The 19,712-nt window shown below is 39.2% G+C and overlaps 1 protein-coding gene across 1 annotated transcript in view; it reads left to right on the plus strand.

Moving 5' to 3' along the window:
* Positions 1-3,347: 3,347 nt before the first annotated feature.
* The window catches only part of CLVS1 (clavesin 1), a 190,730-nt gene continuing 174,365 nt past the window's right edge, over positions 3,348-19,712 (plus strand). Inside the window, exons 1-2 of the mRNA XM_051843797.3 lie at positions 3,348-3,487; positions 17,235-17,750. Coding sequence (XP_051699757.1) covers positions 17,296-17,750 — 455 coding nt within the window. The 5' untranslated portion in view covers positions 3,348-3,487; positions 17,235-17,295. The remainder of the gene's footprint in view (positions 3,488-17,234; positions 17,751-19,712) is intronic.

Consider the following 19,712-nt stretch of genomic DNA (forward strand, 5'->3'; position numbering starts at 1 on the left):
GGAATGTACTTAAACTAAGACAGCTAAAACTGGCTATATCATCTTAGGGGACCACTGTCATATATCCAGGTCACTGCTATGCAGCATACTACTCTGTTTACAGAGGGATAATGTGTGACATATTTATATTTCATATATCATATAATATTTGTTCTACCTCACAGGTTAAAAAATGCAGATAAAATTTGGCTGAATTATCACCAATATCACCTGAAAGGCGTAATTAAGAGTGAAGTACAGGGATCCACCTTGACGTGACTACAAACATCTTACCTTTTACACGACCCTGACAGTTATCTCAAATCCTGTGAGATGAAGTAAGTTATTCAGATGACCTATATCTCTTATCTGATGCCTGGAATGTTGCTATTTCTTGAGAAAGTTCAGCTGCCTTCCAGTTAGCCATGGATCACCTTTGTATATAAAACCCTTTTGTCCTGCCTCCAAGGTACAGGGAGCCTTCTGACCTGTGAAGCCCAAGACTATGCTTCTGTCCATAAATCCATGAGAAATTACATTCTGTGTGGTATTGGGCTTGCTGGTTTCCTTCTTTGGTCTCATTTTACTTTCTCCTTTATAGTTTTTTGACATTTGGTTTTCCAAAACAGTGAGGAAAAACTGAAAGGTTATACCCTGGTTAAGCAAGGGTATCTAAATACATTTTAAACTTTGAAAAAAGATTTTTTAAATACCATAGACTTCTGAAATATCTGGGTTTTGGTCTTACTTTGTACTTCTATTAGTAAGAACAAAAAGGAGGAAGGAAGGGAGAGAAACAGAATAATCAACACTAACACATCAGAAGAAAAGAAAGTCTACAAAACTTTTAAAGATTCAAGATCAAGAGCATATGTAGAGATTAGAGTTGGGGTTAATTGGAAAAAATTTTTGTTTTAAAAATTCATATATGCTGCCACTTTGCAATTTATGTTCATGATTGGCTGCACCTCAAAGGTACCCCTTTGAGTTTACGTGATCAAAGCTCAGTTTCAACCTCAGATCATTTCATTGTGCTATGCCATTGCAGATAGATTTCTATGTAAAATTTATCACTTTGTGGAGTAAAAAATACATCTGTATGTGTATGTGTAGATTGTGTCATTCACTTACTTATTCTTCCATTCAATATTTATTGAATCCCTATGATGTTCCAGGAACACTTCTAAGTGCTTGGGAAGCAACGATGAACAAGACAAGTCCTCTAACACATGGTGCTTACCTGCTATTGAAGAGACATTAAAGAAAAAAAGGAAACACATAGTAATATGTCAGAATCTGAAAATTTCTGCTAACTTTAAAATCTTTGTGAAATATAAGATATAGGCCTGGATTGTGGCACAGCAATTGAATTCACTGCTTGTGATGCCAGTTACTCCCATATCAGAATGCCACTTTGAGTCTCAGCTGCTCCTCTTAGAATCTAGATTCTTGTTAATGTGCCTTGGAAGGCAGTGGAAGACTACCAAATATTCAGGCCCTTGTTACCCATGTGGGAGACCAGGTAGAGTACTAAGCTTCTGGGTTTGGTCTGTCCCAGCCCCAGTCATTGCAGCCATTTGGGGAGTGTGCCAGCAGATGGAAGATCTCTCTCCCTCTTTCTCTGTCATTCTGCCTTTCAAATAACAAGTATTTTAAAAAAGAAATATAAAACAGAAAGATTGCTTTAAAACATTTCACAAGTTTCTGTCTTTTTTGGTAAAAGTAGAAACTTTGGAAAAACACAAGGAAGAAAATTGAATCATTTTGGCAAAAGGACAGTCCTTGTTTTCTTACCATACTATCTTATGATCTTAGCAATGTGGAAATTGGGGGAGAAATGAAAGCTTTATTTGATGTCTTGTTTTTCTTCATTTACCATTTTGCAAGCATTTCTTTTTATCTTTAGTCTTTGAAAATATGTTTTTAATGGCTGAAAACATTGCAGCCTATATGCAAAAATGTAATGCTTTGATTACTTTTTGAGAGTTTCTATGAACATAAGTTGAATTTATATTCATAAATCTTTTTCTACATATCTCAATAAATAACCAGCATAAGTTGCTAGAAGTAGAATTACTGGTTCTAAATAACATGTATTTTATGACATGATGAATGTTGTGAAATTGGTTTGTATAAGGATTATACTTTCGGTGCCAACACTTTGGGATATGCTGCTGCCTGCAGTGCTGGCATCCTATATGGGCATGGATTCGAGCCCTGTCTGCTCCACTTCTGATCCAGCTCTCTGCAATGGTCTGGGAAAGCAGTAGAAGATGACCCAAGTCCTTGTACTATCTTTAAATTTTATTTTATTTTAAAAATGTATTCATCTGGGATACAGAGAGACACAGGGAAAGAACTAAATGTAGAGATAGAGCTAGAGATAGAAAGATCCCTTCTGCTGGTTCACTCCCCAAAGGCCTCCAATGACCACAGTGGATAAAGTTGGGAGCCAGGACCTCAGCCCATATCTCCCATAAATGGTAGATGTATGACTATTTGAGTCATCACCTGCTGCCTCATAAGGTATGCATTGACTGGAAGTTGGAATGGAGAGCAGGAGCTAGGAATTAAACCCAGGCACTCTGATACGGGACGTGGGATTCTTAACTAAATGCTTGCTCCTCAGGGCTGTTTTGAGCTACATATTTCTGTTTGCTGGTGAGGTTGATTTTTTTTTTACAAATGTGTTTACTATATTTTCCTCTTTCTCTGTGAATTCTGTTATTTGCCCTTTCTCTTATTTTTATGACTCTATTAATGTTTTTCTCTTGATTTATGAGATTTTATATATAGAAATATATTTGTTTCTTTTTTCTAAGAGGTAATTTATATTTACATATTTTGATGTATTGACAGAGATACGTTTTTATCCACTCAAATTTCTTGATATTTTTTGATTTCTTCTACTCCTCTTGTACTCAGAAAACTTTCCCTGAGATAAACAACATATTTATTATGTTAAAATTTTTTTAATTTTAATTTTTTATTAAGCGATGTGTATTTTTTTATGAGACATTACTTTGAGCCTCTTTAGAAAGTTCATTTTCTTAACGCGACTTATTAATAAAGTAATACATCTTTCCTCCTGTATTTCTGGATACTTTCTTACCTGTCAGACTTACACACACACAGATCATTTCAGAGGTTTGATTAAGACGTTCTGCTTTAATATCGTTTGGGGACTGCAGGTTCTGGTACTTTTTGTTCCAGATGTTAGCAAAATCAACCATGATTCTCGGTACTATCTTGATGGAATGTGGGAGAGCAACGTACGGAGGCATTTAGGACCCAGGGGAAAGCCAGGCTGGTTATAGAAGGACAGAGTCTCCGGCGCACACGCCTCCTACCAAAATCCCAGCCCCGTGGAGCCCAGGCTCTCATTCACAGCTTTCTAGAGAAATCTGAGCAGCCAACTGCCAGAATAGGGGATCTCACCCACCCAGTTCAGCACCGAGGACACCTGCAGGAACATATTCCCAAAGCAAGGCTGGGCGACCGTGTGAAGGTATTTGTTGCTTTTTTTCTCCGTTCTGTGTTTGCAGCGCCTCCCCGCCTTTCCCCACTCTGGCGGAGCCATGGCTGCGGCGTTTCAGCACTTGGGTTCGCGGACAGCTCCCATCTGCAATCCCTCCGCACTCCATCCCTCGCTCGCCCCACGCCACCGCCCCCGCGGTCCATCCTCCTGCCGGTGCCCGCTCAGCCTGCGCTCCCTCGTTCCATCTCACCCCATCTCCACCATCACCGTCGTCATCTCCACCATCACCAGCCGGTGCGGTAACTCCAGTCCACACAACTGTGTCTTGTCACTTAGACAAAGCCCGAGGTCCGCAGGGTGGAGTGTAAGAGCTCAAGTTTACAGGCATGGGAAGGAAAGTTCAGGGGAATGACACCCCTGAAAACAAAGAGACGCCTGCCTGGGAGAAAGGGAAAGTGAAGGCAGGATGGAGAGACCCCGGGCTCAGGGACAGATGGGGCAGTCACCAGACACCAGCAGTTAGCCAGCTGCCTTTCAGCTGATTACCGACTGTTTAGTTCAGGAAATTAACATGGCCTGAGGCAAGTGTGATTCCAGAAAAACAGAAATGCAAGCTCAACCCGTGTTTCTGGTTTTCCAATGGAGAATCACCAGGAAGCAGGGTGGGGGTGACGGGTGACTCATATTCACCCACACGTCCGTTTTTCTTCCTAAGCGTTGACTATAGAAACTCTGGCATTAAGTTTTTTAGTGAAATGTTTTGTAAAATGGGGACCCCGAAGGTTAACTCTGCTATCAGAAGGAAAATTAAAAAGATGATAGTGATAAAAATCCAACCAGTGGGGTCCTCATTGGAAAGTGCTGTTTGTTCAGATGTCTCTTCCTGCTTACTTATTTCATGTCCATCTTAAATCTCTTTTACAAACAGAGAAGAAAGGTCTCCTGTCCAAATGGTCAAAGTAGTAATGCTGTTCGCAGCAGATGGCCTGGCTTTGTTCGTCTCTAGTCAAGGACTGGCTTGGATACGGGAGGCGAGATTTTTGTGTGCTTTCTCAGTAATCAGGCAGGCGATAACACCATTTTTCTATAATAGTAAGGGGTAATAGAGTGCAAAAATTAAAAAGGCATTTTATGTAACTGTGTTTTGCCAGGCTCTGCTCTTAACAGTGCTATCATTTTCAATCTCAGTTGGGGGGAAGTTGGAACATCTTTCAAATACCTGATTAATTTGAACTTGAAAGTCCAAACCCAAGTCACAGCACCTATTTGATTTTACCCAGAATCATCTAACCATCTGTAATTTAAGAGCTAACAAACACCATAAAATAAGTGCCTGAGTCTGCCATAAATTCAAGTCTTTTGATGCATATGCATTTAATTGATTTTTTTATTGAGTGGCAAGTGAGCGGAGGTTTTTTTTTTTTTTTTTTGTAAACTGTTTTTCATAAATTCAAAATCTGAACAAAAAATGAGCTTTATTTAAAAGAGAATAATGCTGGCTCATGTGTAACAAGAAACTTTAAATAAGAGCACAGAAAAAACTTCATTTAAAAATTGCCCTGATACACTTATTCTGCTTCTTAAGAAAGAGACAGTGAAGTGTGTTTTGTCTATACTAGCTTGCTCGTCATTACAGGCATTGCCAGATATATAGTCACGAAAGGTGTTTTCTGGAAGAAGTTTTCTGGGAAATTCACACTTAATACTCCTTGTGAATGAGGCATAGAGGCATTGTGTCAAAAGTTACCAACTGTTACTAATTACATAAACATAAGTAATTCCTTCTGCCTCTAAAATTCACTCATTTTAGAACTCAAGTCAAAAACTCATGAAAATACTTGATGATATGGATTTTTGAAAAAATTAACATGTGGTCATCCATACACTGTCATTAGGTTAGTGATTTACACAGTAGACAAGTGCTCTCGAGCCACTGAGCAGGATACCTAAAACTCCCTTATCCATAAAGAATGGTTCAACCCAGTTTAAAAAGTGTACATATTGCCAGCTCTGGCTGCTTCATACCAGATACTCAGGCCAGAAATTCAGTTCCTCCCATGCTGCTGTCTTCCTGTGCTTAATACAATTTCCTGAAGCAGAGGAAATTTTAAAACAGTGTTGCTTTGATGAGATTTATAGGCATCTGTCTCAGAAGTGATGCCTTTCCTTGACTGAAATATTGGGCCGAGTTTATTAATTTTTATTGTGTGCCACTGTGCTGGCTTCCCCACTTTCTTTTTCTATTAAGTGCTATTTAACTTACTTCATATTTTCAATAATAGAACTTTCTCATTTCTATAGTGAATTTAAAGGTGAATAGAAAACAGTTTTCTGCAGAATTCTATCCTGCACTTTTCAAGATGTGGTCATAGAATGGTGCATGTTTTAGGATCATACTACAAAGCTGGAAGATCCTTCTTTGCCCAGCAAGTGAAATCCTGAACTCTTAGAACTGGTGATGTCTCCTCACATCTGCTGGCTTTTTCGAAAGAGATGTCTGTTATCTCATAAGTCTATTTACAACTTGACATACACCCTTGTAGCAAAGCCATCCTTAGTAAATTGACTTGGATTGGCTTCGAGCTTCTCTGCTGCTCCTGTTGTACAATGACTCAGGAGATAACATAGCAGAATGAGTATATAAAATAGGAACTTTGCATGCACTTGGTCCAGAAATATCCCCCAATATTGACCAGGGAAATCTTCTCCCTGTTTACATCCTTCTACAAAATATCATTTTGATTATTGTTCATTTGATCTAAATTTAAAAGATTAAAATTGTTTTAGGAGTAGGGCCATAGTGTGCATTACTACATCTATAGTTACTAGTGACAACCTCAAGTGTTCTCTTTCTAGAGAATTTATGCTTAATTTCCAACCCAATTTTTTCTTTGCTTAAGGAAAGTTTATGTTCTCTTACTTGATACTTCATGGATGTGAAAATATACTGGGCAAACACATCCTCCCCCAAAACACCCCGTATAAAACCCTTCATTTACTTAGACAATAAGTCCATTATTCTTTCCTAACTCTGCTTCCTTGCATGGCCCTTCCATGTTTTGTTTTTGATCTTTCTCTTTATGAACCAGTTCTGTGACAGGGAGTATCAGAGAAAGTATCTTGTGTTATTTCTTGTGAGCTTTTCTTCTTCCTGAATTCTGAGCCAGTAAGAATTTCCCTGTATATGTTTCAGATCATATGCTCTTGAGTCTTGGATGTTTTTAGCCAAATCTCCAATTCCTGGACACTGTAGATACCACTGACCATCTCTTTTCTAGCTCCGTTCCTTAAAATAGCACTGTTTCAATTCAGCTGCTGTTACTGCCCAAAGGTTTTATTTAAAGTTCCATACTTTTATGTGTGTCACATGGCTTATTCAGCGTTCATCCTTTTATTAGTTTTAGAGGAAGTAGGAGGGAAATGGTAGGCCTGGGAATAGGAGTTGTGGAAGGGCTCAAACAATGGGCTCTAAAAGTAAAAGACTTCTTTATATATGGCCAAAATAAAACAAAATATAAACAAACATGAGATTTCTCTCTCTCTCTCTCTCTCTCCCTCCCTCCCTCCCCCCTCCCCCCTCCTTCCTTCCCTCCTTCCCTCCTTCCCTCCTTCCTCCACTTCATTTGTAGAGCACACAAACCTGTGTGAGAGTAATTAATGCGAGGTATGGCAAACTACTATGGATGTAATCGCTTCAGGAGGAATTAACACATTCTTGGAAATTTTATTCTCCTCTTGGACAATGTAGTCCAAAGACAATGGGAGCTCTGACTTCAGGTGCAAATGCAATGCACCTACCTTCCCAGTGCCTTCTAGTCATAGCAGACCTTCTAGGTCAGTGCTTCTCTAACATTAATGTGGGTGTGAGTTGCCTGGGGATCCTGTTAACATTGAGTAGGTGTGGGTGGGTGCTGACATTCTGTCTTCCCCACAAGCTCCTAGATGGTGCTGATGCTGCCATCCTCTGAGAAGCAAGAACCCAGTATAGTCTCCTTTTTTAGCATTCCCACTTTTAGGTTTGGTTATTAAATAATAGCACTCACTCTAGAGCAAAACAAAGACTACCCCACTTTCTGGGCAATAAGAACTCAGAAATCATATTTCTAATTGAGAAGAAAGTTACGTAAAGAGTTCCTTTACTCCTACCTCACCCAAAAGCACCAAGTCATGTTCCACTTTCACCAGGCAGTTTTCTTAATTCTGGTATCTTCTGCTTAATCACATAGAAAAGAAGGGTCCAAGTTGTGTACCTGTGTTAGGGAAACATGGAACACAAAAGGGGGCAGGTAGACTTAATGATCATCTTTAGGAGTCTTGCCTTTCTTATCTCTCTGCAGATCCTTCTCTTTAAAAAGTGTCCATTCTTAGAGAAACTGATTTCCTTTGCCAACTGAAGAAAGTATCAAATGTCAAGTGTATCTTATTGATACTCCTAAGAAGCATAACTAATTTGTTTTTAAAGTTGGGACTTGGACTGCCAGTGATTTCTTTTTTAAAAAATTATTTTATTTATTTATTTGAGAGGTAGAGTTACAGACAGAGAGGGTGAGACAGAGAAAGGTCTTCCATCCTCTGGTTCTCTTCCCAAATGGCTATAATTGCTGGAGCTGAGCTAATCCAAAGCCAGGAGTCAGAAGCTTCTTCCAGGTCTTCCACATGGGTACAGGGACCCATGCACTTGGATCATCTTCTACTGCTTTCCCAGGCCATAGCAGAGAGCTGGATCAGAAGAGAAGCAGCCAGGACTCGAACCAGCATCCATATGGAATGCCAACACTGCAGGGAGTGGCTTGGTACACAATGCCACAGTGCCAGTCCATGCCAGTGATTTCTTATGGGAATAGTTTAATAGAAGAGGAAGACATTCCAATTTAATTTCTATGTCTTTATAACTTTTCTTTGCAGATTATCCCTATTTAAAATACATTGAAATTATCACACTGTATCCCCACAACTGTGTATGATTAAAATAATAATATTAAAATAAAATAAACATATATAGAATGCAAAATAAACATCATGCTGATCAAAAACTTTTATACCTAACACAATAAGGAGGAAGAACAATCCTATGGTTTTTCTAAAATTTGGCTTTCCTTTCAACTCCTTCCATTGTTTTTACCAAAACAAACTGAAAAATGAAAAGACTTATAGATGGATATATAAGTCAGGACACAAATATTTATCAACTAGGTCTACTTCTTTTTTGAGTCCCAGTGTATTTTAATTGTAATCTGATGTCTATTTAGAGTAGAAGTTCTCAGTGTCTCTACTCCAATGAAACTCATTCTAATTTACTTTTCTTAAGAGCAGGAGCAAATGGGAGCTTGGCTGCTGTTTTAAAGGGAGAAGGCAGACTGCACATGAATATTTATGTTGCAAGAGCAAGCCCTGGGCTAGGACTGAGCTAAAGGTGAAAGAACATTGACTGTAAGCCAAGGGCTAAATTCTGGTCATGCCACCCTTTCAGGTGATTAAAAGTCTCCCCTTTCTCCTTCCAGAATACTCTCCCTGCCCTTGTACCAATTGTTCATATAGGTAAATTGACCAACACTGGGCGGAAAGTCATTAGAGTGGGCTATTTTGTTACTCACTGGGTTGTGTTTCTCTCCCAGTATTCTTGCAGGAGCCTTACAAGTCATAATGATCAACCTGAAAATTCATCAGCTGGAAAGATGATACTTCCTGGTCAGCACCAAAAAATGTGTAATCAACCAGTCTCTGAAGTTTAAATGTAGGCTCCACTGACAGCAGGGGGGCATATTATCATTGAAGGAAGATTTCAAATTAAAAAAAGATTTTTATTCACTATGATTTTCAATTTTTGTCTAGATATATCAGCAACATCTATTTTTATTTCATCCAGCGTAAAAATTCCTTCTGGCATTCCTAGGTGAAAATGCATACTGAGTTTAAAAATTTCAAGTGAGGCTTTAGAAAGGTGAAGAGTTACAAAGATTAAACTAATATAGTATATATTTTATATTTGGAAACTGAACACACTTAGTGATGGATGAAGTCGTTGATTAGACTTTCACAGGCACAATTTTATTACGGATATTCATTTTTTATCCTTTTCTTGTAAAGTTATAGTTCTTACATTTGTACTAATTTAAATTTTTTTAAAGATTTATTTATTTATGTGAAAGTCAGAGTTACGAGAGTTACGCAGAGGCCGGCACCGCGGCTCAATAGGCTAATCCTCCGCCTGCGGCGCCGGCACAACGGGTTCTAGTCCCAGTTAGGGGGCCAGATTCTGTCCCGGTTGCCCCTCTTCCAGGCCAGCTCTCTGCTATGGCCCAGGAGTGCAGTGGAGGATGGCCCAAGTGCTTGGGCCCTGCACCCCATGGGAGACCAGGAGAAGCACCTGGCTCCTGGCTTCAGATCAGCGCGGTGCGCTGCCGCAGCTGCCACTGGAGGGTGAACCAATGGAAAAAGGAAGACCTTTCTCTCTGTCTCTCTCTCTCACTGTCCACTCTGCCTGTCCAAAAAAAAAAAAAAGAGTTACACACAGAGAGAGGAGAAGCAGAGAGAGAGAGGTCTTCCATCCGATGGTTCATTCCCTAATTGGCCAGGAGCCAGGAGCTTCTTCCCGGTCTCCCACATGGGTGCAAGAGCCCAAGGACTTAGGACATCTTCTTCTGCTTTCCCAGGCCACAGCAGAGAGCTGGATAGGAAGTGGAGCAGCCGGGTCTTGAACCCTTGAACCAGTGCCCATATGGGATGCCAGTGCTTCAGGCCAGGGCGTTAACCCGCCGTGCCACAGCGCAGGCCGCACTAATTTAAATTTATGTGTACTTAAAATGTGTCTTTGCATTTCCAAGAATACCCAGAAGCATAAAAATTTGAGATATCGTTCATAAGTTATTTATGTTCTTACATTTCAAACATTTAGGTTTTATTGATTTTTTCATTTTGTTTGCAATAGAGTTCTCTTTGGCCCGACTTTTGTACAATTCTGCATCCCTCAAATGATCTTCTTAGGAAAGGTGGACTTTAGATATGTGCCTGTCAAGGGAGTGAATTTGAGGGCATTAGTACCAAGAGTGAAATCTTAGAAGATACCTGCTTTGGGAGGAAGGGCAGAGTCATGGACAAAATGCGAATCATTAGGTTTGAGTACAAATATTTATTCTTTCACTTACACTTTATTTGAATGTGAGATTTGCTCATTTGTCTAATAAGTAATTAGATGAAAGTAATTAGGAATTAGATTAATTTCAATCTAATAAGTAATAACCTAGCTTTAAGGGTTGGTATGGAAATTAGATCAGGTAGCATCAAAGCCCTTGGCACATAACAAGTACTGAACAGATATTTGTTTCCAACTTTAATACTAGATCATTATCTGATTTTAAGCCAGTGTCTTAGCTGTAAGATGCCTCTACATCCTTTTATTTACCTAAAGATGGCATAATTATAGAAATGAGAATGTTACATTTAATGTAAAATGGATCACTTCATTTCATAAGCAATTTTACCAGTATTATTTAATGTGACTATACTTCAGCACTTATCAGGGAATTATCTTTCTTCTATTTGTTGCAGAATCATTGTAACAAAGAATAAAGGTAATTGATGTGAAATGTTTTGAAATAATACATACATGGATACATATTTTCAGTTAAGACATTGCTATTACTTTTCTGATTTTTTTCTGACACAGTTAATGTGTATTTGTGAAGATAAAAAAATGAAAATGATAGATGATAAAGTAACCAAAATGTATTTCATGTGACTTACTATACATTCTTTTTTAAAGATTTATTTGTTTATTTGAAAGGCAGAATTACAAAGATGCAGAGAGAGATCTTCCATCTGCTGGTTTACTCCCCAAATGGTTACAATGGCTAGGGCTGAGCCAGACTGAAACCAGGAGCCAGGAACTTCTTCCAGATCTCCCATGCTGGTTCAGGGGCCCACGTACATGGACCATCCTCTGTTGCTTTCCCAGGTGCATTAGCAGAGAGCTGAATTGAAAGTGGAGCAGCAGGGACTTGAATCAGAGCCCATATGGGATGCTGGCACTGCAGCTGGTGGCTTTACTTTTTACATCATAGCACAGTCCCTGCTTACTTACTTTCTGCAAGGATTTTCATAGTTAGATTCCTTGATTCATAAAGACTATAGTGTGTTTGCAGATGTGGTTCTTTAAGACTGAATTAAGTAAAAAGAAATATACACATAGATTTTTTTCAAATGGCAATTTGAGATCATGAATCTAGAATATATGAATGCCATACTTCAAATATCACACTTGGAGACTGTTCTTTCTTTTCTCACATACAAAAATACTAATACTACTACCTACATTTTTAGTTCATTAGGAAAGCAATGAATGAGTAGTGGAAGGTAACTACCCAGACAGTGCATGTGAGTTACTCTCCGTGTATCTGAAATGGTCTCTAAATACAGACACATTTGGGACTCAGCCAGAAATAGGGAGATAGCTTCAAAGTGTGTCTAAAGCACCATGTTTAGTTATGATGCACATTTAAATGCCAGAAGCATGTTTGCTAGGCTTGGCAAAGGGTCAATCCTTCAAAAAGAATGGCAGGGTCTTAGGGCTGTCATTTTTGCCAAAGGAAAATACAAAAAGGAAGAATTAGTGATAGCTGGCAAAGTCATAGACAGTCGGATTTGGAATAGTTCCTGTCGTCTTCCAGCAAATAAATGAGGAGGGGATGGTAATTGGACATCTGTAGGGTACAGTATTAAGTTACCCAAGATAATCTGCCCTTCTGTTGGCGTATTTAGGCTCTTAGGATGGTAAATCTGGAGGGGATTTTATGGAGGGAGAGTGAGGTTCTGAGAGGGAAGGTGACTGGCTGAGGGTCACGTGGGTCTTAAGTAATAAATATTGAAACTTCTCTGCTACACTCAAGAGGCAGGATCATGGGGCAGAAGTTGTGGCAAAGCAAGTTAAGCTGCCGCTTAGTATGCCGGCCTCCTGTATCAGAGTTCTGGCTGCTCCACTTCCAATTCAACCTCCTGCTAATGGACCTGAAAAAGCAGTAGATGATGGCCCAAGTGCTTGAGCTCCTGCTTTCCATGTGGGAGACCTGGATGGAATTCCTGGATGTTGGCTTTGGCCTGGCCCAGCCCTGGCCATTTGGGCAGTAAATCAGCAGACTGAAGGTCATTCTCTTTCTGTGTCTCCCTCTCTCTGTCACTCTCTGATTTTAAATAAACAAATAGATCTTTTAGAGAAAGAGGCAAAATAGCATATTAAAAAAAGAACATGAGTTCAGAGAAATGTCATGAGGGTAATTCACAAAAAGTTCATAGAAAATAGAATTAGATGGTAAATTCATTTTGGTACAAAAATATTTTCAATCTGGGTACAGTTTTTTCCTAGTGTGCTTTTCCCTGGTCACTTTGAAAATCCATTGTACTTGAGTTTGAATCTGGTTTCTGCCTTTTAGTAGCTATGTGCTCTTGTGAAAGTCATTTAAACTTTCTGTGACTCAGTTTCATTTACATGAAATGAGGCCAATGATACATTCATTTCATACAGTTGTTCCAAGGACTAAATACTATAGTATCTAAAAAGAGAGTTTAGAAGTGACAAGGATGTAATAAACATAGTTGTAACAAATAATAAATTATGGCCATTATTCTTATTATTACCACAGAAAACCACTCCAACTTCCCCATGTGATACCAAGTCCAATGTATTTTTTCTAAGTCATAAAAGTTAGAACCAAATCCTTCACGCGAACAAGAGATTCCGGTCAATAGACAGCCACATAGTATTTCTAGTGCCTTAAATATTATCAATTGAAATTGTTATTTAAGTAGCTGTCTGTTCTGACTCTTGATATGAAGGATTTGTCTTTAATGGAAAATATCTATTTCACCTAAGTATGAAATTCAGTGACGCCAGCTTGGGTATCTTCCATGGAAGCTTCCCTGCTGAGCACAGAATAAAGATGTAGATGGAAGCAAATTTATTTCAGATTTTATAGATTGGAGGCATAGCTGTGCAGAAGCAGGCCATGAAAAACGCAACCTCAATGCTCCCCTTGAACTCACAGTAATTTATCTCAGAAATGTTGTTGAGTTCCCTGAACTGTAAGGTAAGTAACTTGCTCCAAGCAGCTTTAAATCTTCTGTAGGGAATGAGCTATCCCCGTGGTTTGCGTTCTGTGTGCTGTGCTCCATGGCTTGGAACTGTGAACACTATCCAGCATGCTTCAGAGAGGCAAGGATCTGCAGTTCATGTGCCTAGGCTAAATTCTCTGGGGAAAAATATTTCATAGATGAGGGATGAATTAAAAGTCAGCTGCAATGCCTTCTTGAAGGAAAAACAGTCCTGGAGGTACTTAGATGTGGAAATCATGTATCTGTTCATTGAAACAGCATTTAACTACTTCTTTTTTCATTCATGTATTCTATGGATATTTACTGAGTACTGCTCCATATAGCCAGTGTCCTAGGCACTGAGGACCTGGTGGTGAACAAAATGAAGTTGCACTGTTCATGGAGCTGGCCCCTTTGTTGCCAGGCACTGTACTGAGGATACACAGACGATTGAATCCCACCCCTTCTCTTTAAGGTGTAACAAAGAGAGAGAGAAAGACAATGGACAATAAATACAGTCAGGGTTGTGGGGGATACTGTGACCTCTGAAGGTCAAGTGGGGTTTTCTAAGAAAAATGACTTTGAAGTTGACTCCTGAAGAGCAAGAGGGAGCCAACCAGTGGTCATTCTAGGCAGAGAGAGCAGCGTTTGCTCAGGAACAGAAGTGAGAAGAAATTGCAGGTGGCTCCATATGGCTGCATGGCCAGATGGTGAGTCTGGAGAGATGGGTAGAGACCAGATGATAAAGAGACTTAGAAACTATACTACCAAGTTCTATACTTTATTCTAGGACAGTTTGACTAATGGTGAATGTTAATTAAGGAGTGTCTTGAACATATTTCACTTGAAATGCAGAGAATGGATTGGTGGCAAGGGCACATCAAAGAAATTGTTGCAGGACTAAACAGATGGATGGTGATGTGATCTAAGCAAAGACATTGATAATGGGAATGGAAGGAATTGGACAGATTTGAGAAATGTTATGGAAGTGATTGCCTGGTAGTGGGTGGTAAGGAAGAGGGTGGAATAATAGTTAACTCCCAGGTTTCCGGTGGGGGAAATTGCATGGAAAATGATGTCATTCACAAAGTGAAGGAGGAGGAGCACATTCATTATGAGGAAATATGACTAGTTCAGTTTTGAACAGATTGAGTGTCTGTGGGATGTCCAAGTGGTGATGAATGTGTGACCTGAAGATCAGGAGGGAGATTTGGACTGAAGTTATCTGCAGAAGGCTGGCTAGACTATGGGGCAGGAACTGTAAACACTGGCATTGAAGTGGCTATCATAGAAAGAGAGGACTGAACAGGAAAGGGTAAAGGAAAAAATCAGAGTGTTTGGGGTCATGGAAAAGAGATGGAGAATGGAGAGAGGTCTAAGAGGGCTGAAGTAGTCAATGTCAAAAACTGATAGAGGTCACCCACAGTGAGGTCTGAAATTTGTCTATTGGATGAAGTAATAAAAATGCCATTCATTAATAGGGTGACCATCTGTCTGGGTTTCCTTGGAACTGTCCCAGTTTATGCCTGTGGTCCCAGCACTATTGCTTGCACTCTTTAGTGCCCAAGTTCAGATAACAGATCATATCATCGTCCCTGATTGGTGAGAACAGTTTCAATAGTATGGCAAAAATATATTGCCATGGGTATAAGGATGAAATGAAAAAGGAAGGCATTGGATAAGGCTGCTTTTTGAACGGGTATGGTGAAGATATTGGAGCAGGAACTTTAACATTAAGTAAGCATTGAACTAGATATATTTTGGAGTTTTATTCTAGTCCTGGGAATAGTCTGTAGCATTCGTTACTTATTGTTTTTACTATGATGGGTTCTTAAATTATTGAAATTCAAGATTCAGTTTCTTGTTCTGCATTATAGAGCTAAGTACTATTGTCTTACACATTATTTAATAAAAACCAATATATTACAAGTAAAATGACTTATTCCTTTATCTTGAAAATGCATACCATTACTTAAAATGTTGTCCATTAATCTTGTATCTGAAAGGCTTTGTAATATAGAAATGTGCGTGTTGATTATCACCCTTAGGAAATTTCTGTTAGCCCCAAATTAAGCAAGAAAATAATTTTGTCCTTTGAATTATTTTTTATGATGCAGAAGAGTGGGAGTAAATATTCTGCCTCTCATTGTAGATACTGTTAAAGAAGGAAAACCAGGGAAAAAATCCATGCCTCCAATTTTATATACACCTTATATGTCACTTTTGGAACTTCCAGGTTAGACAAAAGAGATGTCTGTGAGAGGTTAAAATTTATATTTATAATGAGAAAAGTGCAAATAATGCAAGAGTTTCTCTGTGTAATAGAAATAAGGGATGACCAAGGAGGTCTTCAAGGAGTTAATAGAAAATACATGTTATGAAAAAGCTATGCATGGATTCCAACTATTTTTGCACCAAAATAAACTTGTCTTTTAATTCCATTTTCCATGAACTTTCTGAAGCCTCCTAATATTTAAGACAATTAAAATGATGATTATCATGAGTAAAGAGTATCTTGGGATGACAGAAAAGTTACATCTAATTGATTTTTAAAACTGATGGATCAGGGCTGGTGCTGTGGAGTAGCAGGCAAAGCAATGCCGGCAACTCATATGGGCACTGGCTTGAGTCCCAGCTGCTTCTCTGCTGATCCAGCTCTCTGCCATGGTCTGAGAAAGCAATGGAAGGTGGCCCAAGTTCTTGGGTCCCTGCACCAATGTGGGAGACCTGGAAAAAGCTCCTAGCTCCTGGTTTCAGATCAGCTCAGCTCTAGCCATTTCTGCCATTTGGAGAGTAAGCCAGCAGATGGAAGACCTCTGTCTTTCTCTCTGCCTCTGACTCTCTATAACTCTGCTTTTCAAATAAATAAATACATCTTTAAAAAAACTAGTGGATCTTGGGTTAGGTAATGAAGAGTTTTTAGTACCTTGGACTTCCTTGCAGAAGGATGACAAAGGCAGACAATAAAGTCCCTTGTAAAGCTCAACACCTGAGCCTCATTTCTCACTGCTGTTGAATTTGATTATTGAGGTCAAGCTTGGAGCCTTAAGCCTGCCACCAATGCTTTCAGAGTTGGGGTTGGGAAATGGTGACCATCAGCATTCCCTTTTTATTGTTAAGATGCAAATGGGTACCCTAATAAAAGGTGATGGAGGGAATATCTCTGTTTGAGAAATGAGGCTAATGAAAAGTAATAAATTGTATGGCAGCCATAATTTCTGTGCCATATGCAGGCCTGTGAATAGTCCCATAAAACATGCTATTACAGAGAAGGGTCTTTAGTGTTTCTTAGGGTAATTAATAAGAGTGCTCTGACTACACACTATTACATTACCTAGTCAATGCACTAAGAAATCTACAAAACATATTCAAAACACTTGCATATTATCCATTCATATTGTCAATAATAAAATCATGCCAAATGTGCCATTGAAAGGATAATTTGTCATTTATTCTTTGGACATATGATCTAATCAGACCCACAGCCTAATATACTGCTCTTCTGTCTCAGTTCCTATTAATTTACCCAGAATTTCTTCTTTTCATCTCTGTTTTGTTTCTCTTGTGTGCATCTGTTTTTCAGTAAGCAATGGCCTCGGTTTTACTTTACTTTGGACAACCACCACCACATAGGGCCTGAATGTCCTACTGCTTTCCAGGAACATCAAAAAGACCCTCTGTCTGTCTGTTTCAGTGGAAGTGTGGAAGGAGAAAAACTGTTGAATGGGCCACCGTTTCAGCAGACCCTCAGGTGAATGGGACCAGTCTCTCCTCTTCCAAAATATCAGAAATTAAGCCCTTGGAAAGGAGATTTGGCCACGATGACCCATTTACAAGCTGGGCTTAGTCCAGAGACTATAGAGAAAGCACGCCTGGAACTGAATGAAAACCCAGATGTTTTACATCAGGATATTCAGCAAGTCAGGGACATGATCATCACCAGACCTGACATTGGATTTTTGCGTACAGATGATGCCTTCATCCTGAGATTTCTCCGAGCCAGGAAGTTTCACCAAGCAGATGCCTTTAGACTTCTGGCCCAGTACTTCCAATACCGCCAGCTGAACCTGGACATGTTCAAAAACTTCAAGGCGGATGATCCTGGCATTAAGAGGGCTCTGATTGACGGGTTCCCAGGAGTGCTGGAAAACCGTGACCACTACGGCAGGAAGATTCTTCTGCTGTTTGCAGCCAATTGGGATCAGAGTAGGTAAATGTAGATAGTGTCTTTACTTGTTTTTTCCTTTCCATTGCATCAGCAGTGCATGTTTGGAGTTGAGTGGTAATGGACTTGCTTTTCTCTCCATATATATATATATATATATATATATATTCTATTTTACATATACCCACAAAAGAAGTATTAAGGTAACAGGTGTGTTCTCATCTAAATAATGGTTTGCAGGTAATGGACTTACATTTCTCTCCATATATATATTCTCTATATATTCCATATACCCACAAAAGAAGTATTAAGGTAACAGGTGTGCTCTCATTAAAAGGCAGTTCTGGATTCCCAGTGTTTTGGAATGATAGAATCAGTGTTAGAATTGTAAGAGACCATAGAATTCCTTTTTCTATTCATCAGAATGGGTCATTTATTTTAATAAAACTGAGAGCTGCTCATTTAAAGAAGCATAGATTCTGCTTTCAATGTTACCTTTAACACCAGCAAAAATGAATTCAATAGATGGTTTTAAATCAAATGTTTTTGACACATTAAATAATTTCTTGGATCCTCTCAATGATTTTAATATCCTGTTTTCCTGAGTTCCAGTCTATAAAGAAACCCAAGGTCAATATGTCCCAAACTGAAAGCATCATCTTCCCCACTCTATCTGTTCTTTCATCCACCCAGAAATCTAAAGCCCGAAATCTTGGAGTGATCCTTGACAATTCCTTGACTTGGTCTTCACATCCAACTAACTGCCAAATCCTAGCACTTTCTTCTTAAAAACCTTCCAGATCTGTTGCCTTGGTTTAGGTTCTCATTACTTTTCACTTACATTATTGTACAACCCTCCTAATTGGCATCTCTGCCTCTAGTCCATTCTCCATTGACTAGTACAAGATAGTGCAATCCTTTTAAAGTTCTACTAAGTCCCTCTTCTTATCACAGTTGTTCAGTGGCCTGAAAGGCCTTCAAAGGAAAGTAATGCCCTTTATGGTTCCCCTTCTATGTTTCCTACTCTTCTTCATCCTCAGCCCTTCTTTTGTTCCCTTATCCAGTTGGTTGAAAGCATAAACTTTGCCTCCAATACTTTGCACTCAGCCAATAAGACACTTAAAGGAGAGATCAACCACCCTCTATTCCAGCTTCAACTATCCTGGACACATCCTGTGTATTCTTACCCTACTCCCAAGATTGTAGGATTCTCAGAGTGTCTGTGTCTTTTGCATGTTTATCTCTTTGGCTGATGACACAATAGCCAATGAATGTTGCTTGTGAGTAAATCAATGTCCCAAGCCCATCATTGAAACTTCTATGAATTAGAAATACACAGGTTTGGGGCCAGCATTGTGGCTCACTTGGTTAATCCTCCGCCTGCGGCTCCGGCATCTCATATGGGCACTTGTTTTAGTCCCGGTTGCTCCTCTTCAGCTCTCTGCTGTGGTCCTGAAAGCAGTGGAGGATGGTCCAAGAGCTTGGACTGCTGCACCCACATGGGAGACCAGGATGAAGCTCCTGGCTCCTGGCTTCAGATTGGAGCAGCTCTGGTCATAGCGGCCATTTGGGGAGTGAACCAATGGAAGCAAGACCTTTTTCTCTGTCTCTCTCATTGTCTATGACTCTACCTGACAAATAAATTTAAAAAAAAAGAAATACATAGGTTTAAATTAAAAAATATATCAAAGAATCCTTCCTCCTGAAAGGGAGACCTTGGGTGCCTCTTCACTGCCTCACACCAATACTCTCTTCATACAAATAATAGTGTGAGATATTTAAGTAATTACTGAATATTTTCTGGTTGATCAATTTGAAATATAGCAATAAAATACTTGACTATGTATTTGGACTGTTTAACACTATTGGTCTAGATTTTGGTTGAGTCTACACTTGGGCCTGGGTTGGCTTTCCACATTTATATTCTATTTTATAATGATGTGATAATAAATAATATTTGTTAATATTATATCATATCACAATTAATATAACTAATGATGAGTCTCT

This window comes from Oryctolagus cuniculus, chromosome 6, assembly GCF_051225735.1.
Source record: "Oryctolagus cuniculus isolate XC-2025 breed Fujian yellow rabbit chromosome 6, ASM5122573v1, whole genome shotgun sequence".
NCBI classification, from domain to species: Eukaryota; Metazoa; Chordata; class Mammalia; order Lagomorpha; family Leporidae; genus Oryctolagus; species Oryctolagus cuniculus.